This window comes from Myotis davidii, unplaced genomic scaffold, assembly GCF_000327345.1.
Source record: "Myotis davidii unplaced genomic scaffold, ASM32734v1 scaffold1494, whole genome shotgun sequence".
Taxonomy (NCBI): domain Eukaryota; kingdom Metazoa; phylum Chordata; class Mammalia; order Chiroptera; family Vespertilionidae; genus Myotis; species Myotis davidii.
Genome location: NW_006286246.1, coordinates 4,189,453 through 4,195,119, shown reverse-complemented (window position 1 = coordinate 4,195,119; position 5,667 = coordinate 4,189,453). Strand labels below are relative to the sequence as shown.

Below are 5,667 nucleotides of genomic sequence, written 5' to 3'. Positions count from 1 at the left end.
CACACATACTATATACACCACATACACTCACACACTGATACACACATACTATATACACCACATACACTCACACACTGATACACACATAGTATATACACCACATACACACCCACACTACATACCTCTCACCACATACACCACATACACACACCACACACACCACACATACATCCCACAAACCAATACACAAAACACACATACTATATACTACACATACCAATACACACATACTATGTACACCACATACACACACACTACATAAATCTCACCATACACACCACATGCACACATACTACACACACGCCAATACATAAAACACACATACTATGTACACCGCATACTACACACATATTCCCACACCAATACACAAAACACACATTCTATGTACACCACACGCGCACACACACATACTACACACACACACACCACCAATACACACTATGTATGCCACACGCACACACTATATAACTCTCACCACATGCACACACTCACCACACACAGTTATCTCACACACACCACATAAACGAAACACACTACATAACTCTCACCACATGCACACACACTACACACATACACACCAATACATAAAACACACATACTATGTACACCACATACACACACACCAATACACAAAACACACAAACTATGTACATAACATACATACACACTACATAACTCTCACCACATGCGCGCGCACACGCACACACACTCTCTCACCCTGAGACTGATCTCTGGAGGGGGAGGCCGCCTGCAGTTCTCTGCATCCTCAGTGCAGGAGGGGAAGCACCTGCTGAGCGCCTCTCCTCCACCAGGTGGCGCTGCCTCCCTAAGGGAGATGAATGGAATATTTTGCAAGAAATGGTGGCCCAAAGCGAAATGACAGGGAAAGGAGTGTTTGCTATTTTCAAACAGCAGGACTGTTTCCACGGAAGCGTTTCTGGGCAAAGACGGGCTGGGTCCCGGCTGCTGGAACCCCTCCAGCCCCTCAGTGATGAAAACGGGGGCGGGACAGGCATGCTGTCGTCTGCAGGGGCGTGTAGACTCCGTGGGGAGCTGGTTCCCGCTCTGTCCACGCACCCCCTTTCCCACGAAGCACGGCGCTCACACTGACCACGCTGGTCTCCACGTTCGCCTCATGCCGTCAGCAGGACCAGCTGTGCATGTCTCCTCCGCCCGCCGTGGCCTGGAGGAATCCGAGGCCAGGCACATGGTTGGGAGCCCAGCGGGCCTGGTCTTGAGAATGAGTTGGGCCTGGCTGGCTGCAAGGGTCCCCTTCGCGTACACCTGGCGAGGCCGCGGTGCTCGGCTGTCGGCAAACCGGGGTCCGGGTGCTGCTGGAAGGTGTGGAAGGTGTGGTTGCCGTCGGTTGGCTTTACGTTAAGGGGGTTGCTCACAATGGGGTGGGCCTCACCCGAGCAGGTGGAGGCCTTGAGAGCAAAGACCAAGGGTCCCCAGGTAAGATGGGATTCCGCCTCAAGGGTGTCACGGAGACGGCCGCGGCCCAGCCTGCGGGCCTGCCTTGCAGACGTGGAACTCACAGCTTCCACAGCCCCGTGAGCGGTTCCTTCTATAAACCCATGTGTCTTCTATGTGCCATGTCTGTCCTGCCCGCTCTCCCTCCGAGAGCCCTGACAGGCACAGGCGCTGTGAGAGTCACTATGAGCCACGCTCACCTCATCTGCAACAGGAGTTTGTGACGTGAGAAGGATTTAATGAGGTGATGCCTGAGTCCGTCTCACTCGGGGCCTGGCGTTCACAGTGAGCAGAGCAAGGCTCTGTGTCCTCTCTCACCCGCGTCCCAACTCGCCCACCCCATGCCCACAGGGCACCTCAGGCTAGGACTGGCAGTGTGGGAGAGGGCACACAGCCCTCCTACCTGTGCCCACAGCTCACAGACCTCCCGCAGGCAGGGCCTCTCACAGGGTCCCCCACAGGCTAGCTGCACGCGTGTCACCCGGACATTCCTGGGCCCCACCCAGACGCACTGGTGTGACCCTGGGGGGTGTGGGGGCTGCAGCAGCCTGTGCCCGGCCAGGTCCGCGGGCGATGCCCCCGCCAGGTGGAGGGCACTGCCTGTCACCATGGCAGCACCGCAGGCGCGGGCCTTGTTGGCGTGCATCTGTCACCTGTTGTTTCCCGACGTGTCCCTCGTGCGCAGCGTGGTGCCGGGGCGCCACCCGCTCCCAGCGCGGCGGCTGGATGAATGGGTCCCTGTACCAGTTCCCGCAGGAGACAAGGGCCTGCTCTGTCCCCGAAGCGCTCGCTCTGCACAAAGGCCGAGCTGTGTCCTCTGCTCTGGCTCCTCTTGACCGCAGCGGCGCTCCCAACGCCGAGTCCTGTCTGTGGTCAGTTTGAGGCAGGCATCTGGGGGTTCCGGGACCTGGAGGTCCGGCACCCACTGTGGTCTTGGCTTCACCCAGGGAAGAGCTCAGATGCAAGCCAGCATGGAGTTCAAGGTGAAAGAGAGCTTATGGGGAAGCAGCGAGACGGCGTGGCTGCTCCACGGGCGGAGCAGCTACTCCCTCACCAGGGAAGGGAGACCCAACCGTCTCCAGAGCCTGAGCTTATGTATCTGCTCGTGGTTGCTGTGGAGGGTCCTGGGGTGGGGACAGAGAGGGAAACGCTGGTCTCTCCTCGGCCTTGAGTTTCCCTTCCTGGTGAGGGTGAGCGCCAGGGGTGGGAGAGGCTGTCCCTCACTCTGTGCAGGAATTTTCTTTGCCCGCATTTCCCTGTGGTCGGCCTGCCTCCCTGACCAGCCGAGTCCCGTGTCAGGCAGCCCACAGCAGGCGCCCGACTTAACTTGTTGGCCTGGGTTCACGTGCATGGTTCTCGTGCGTCCCTCCTGTATTAGTGCTGGTGATTACCGCCCTGAGCGAGCCGCGAGCCAGAGATCCCTGTGACCAGAAACACCCGCTTGCTTATATTCCTTCCTTGCTTAAGGCAGACTTCCCTGTCCATCGATTTGTAGCAGTAGTTGAACACGAAGCATTTTAAAATTCCCGACAAATGATACATTAACAACCTTGTTTCTTTTTTTTTTTTTTTAATTCTCACCCAAGGATATGTTTTTTATTGATTTTTAAGAGAGAGAAAGGGGAGAGAGAGAAACATTGACCAGTTGCCTCCTATGTGTGCCCTGACCAGAGATCAAACCTGCAACCTGGGTATGTGCCCTGATCAGAACTGCATGGGACAACGCTCCAGCCAGCTGAGCCACCCGACCAGGGAGTCATCCTGCTTAATGCATCTGTGGGGTTCCCTGTCGCCACCAACCTCAAAGTGGGCAAATGGGCATTATGCCCTTCCCTCTCCCCTGTGAAGCATTAAGGAGCTCTAACCCCGCAGTGGTGGCCGGCATGCCCTGCACTAATAACAGAAATCCCCGCTGTAGTGTCATCATGAAAACTGTCCTTCCAGACCCTTCCAAAGCGTGGCCGGGAGGCTGGAACTACCAAAGAGCGCGCCGCCCAGCTGCCCGCCCAGCCTTGCAGGCGCTCCGTCACTTCCCTGCGCTCTGATAGCTTTCTCGCTCTCCCTAGCTAGACAGGTGTGTGTGTGTGTGTGTGTGTGTGTGTGTGTGTGTGTTGTGTGTGTGTGTGTGACTAACAAAGCCAGCTTTGTTGACGGCCTTGTGCCTGAGAGGTGAGGCAGTGGCCCGGCTCGCCAGCAGGGGGCGGGCTGCTCACAGGCTGTGGCTGGGAAGCCGGGAGGCTGTTCTGCAGGAACTGGGGGCAAGTGAGTGTTGTCTGGGCGTGGGCGTGGGTGGGGAAGGCCACCTTCAGAGCGGGGACTCCCCTGGAGCACTCACACCGGAATGAGGCCTCTGTGGGGTGAACGGCAACCTGGTCCTTTTTGGAAAATGGATGTTAACTGACTTTGGGAATTAAGAGACACTTGTCCGATTACTGACTAAACCGATGTCGCAGCGGGGAAGGGACGCGCGTGCGAAGTCTCTGTGGCTGCTCTAACTTACGTGTGTGTCAGCAGCGTCTCCTCGGCACAGATTTAAAAACCTCTCGGGGGCAGGCGGGCACCTGCACGTTTTAAAACAGAGTGAAGGCCTGTCCAGCCTCTCCGTGGTCTTTCCAGTGCAGACCCCCAGGCCGTCTCCTGGGGAACGACGATGGTGATGCTGATGATGATGGGAAATGGGTAATGGTTATGATCATGGGAAATGCCAGCGTCCCATTCAGGGCGCGTCGGACGCTGTGCTAAGCTCTTTGCACGCTCAGCTCACTCTTAACGCTTACCTGTGAGGCCCTACTATGCGCATCACACGGACCGGTGAGCAGAGGCCGCGCTTAGGCCGTGTCCATGGTTACACGGCAAGCGAAGAGCGGAGCAGGGTTTGAACCCAGGCGGGATGGCACCACGTCCTGCTCTGAACCACCCCCCGTGCTCAGACACCCCCAAAGGTCACGGGACAACTACCACCCTGTAGGCAAGCACCAAGGTCGCGTCTTGGGCCATCATGCCCACACGTGACCTTGCGGAGCAGCCTTGAAGACAGATAGGAAATTACCAAATTGCTGTGTTTAGCCATCAAGTACGGAGGAGAGACCTGCCCGCCCCTGCCCTGCCCTCATAGGCCTTCCTCCCACGCTCGGGGGAGCAGCGCTCTGCACCATCCGCCCACTTCGCACCTACGCCCTGCAGGAGCCGCAGAACCGCACGGGGCCCATCATGCTGAGTCGCATGAAGCCCCCACCTCCCAGACACACAAGAGCAAGTCCTTGCCCCGTGGCTGGGTGACTGAAGCCATGACAAACACCCAACTAACCATGTCCCCCCTCAGGCGCAAGCGGAAGGGTCCCCCACACTCCCGGTGCCGCGCCACCCCCACGAGGCTGTTCAGAATTCACATCTCTGGGCCCCACCCACCCCACCCCCTGTTGTTTCTGTTGGTTACGTTGCTAGGTGGCCCCGAAGCCACGGGCGCCCGCCCATCACTTGCGGTCCCTCCAGAAAGACTTTACATTCATGTCGGGGACGCTCATGAAGGACGCGGGCAAGACCTCAGGGAGGCGGGCTCGACGCTGACAGAATCCCTCCTCAGCCCGCAGCACAGGCCCCGTGCCCAGGCCCGCCTTCCGTGACCCACCCCGTCACCGCTCTTGGGGGCGTTTACATTTGGGCTTCTTGCCTGAGGGCGCCTCCATCTCTAAGAACCTCCATCCCAGTCCCAGTGCTCCCTGGGGCCCTCCCAGTGCTCCTGGAGGGAGGCCGCAGCGCCCTCTGCAGACTGTACTCACTCACTCCGTCTCCTCCCGCAGGCCTACCGGGTGGACGCCAGGGCGGCCGAGCAGGCTCGCTGGGAGGAGTCCTCCCGGGAGACCATCAAGAAGACCACCAAGCCCTGCCCACGCTGCCACGTGCCTGTGGAGAAGAACGGTGAGTCCCGCACAGGGGGCTGTGCGCTCCACTGGGGCGCCTGTGCGTGGTTGTGGATAAAAGACCTGTAGTTTTGGTTCGGCCCCAGACGTGGGAGCCATCGCAGTGCCTCGCGCCCATCAGGCTCCCGGCTCCTGAGCCACGTCCCCCCACCCAGCTGCCCTATGGCCACTAGCACTCATAACTCCAGCCGCGTGGTATGTGGAAGCTGGCCCCTGCCCTGCCCAGACAGCAAGATGCTGGGACACTCCCCGCCTGATACTCCCGATCCCCTCA

At 58.6% G+C, this 5,667-nt stretch overlaps 1 protein-coding gene across 1 annotated transcript in view; it reads left to right on the top strand.

Moving 5' to 3' along the window:
• Nucleotides 1-5,667, top strand: part of PARK2 (parkin RBR E3 ubiquitin protein ligase) — a 394,517-nt gene that overhangs the window by 388,026 nt on the left and 824 nt on the right. Inside the window, exon 11 of the mRNA XM_006757721.2 lies at nt 5,274-5,391. Within this exon, the coding sequence (XP_006757784.1) occupies nt 5,274-5,391 (118 nt within the window). The remainder of the gene's footprint in view (nt 1-5,273; nt 5,392-5,667) is intronic.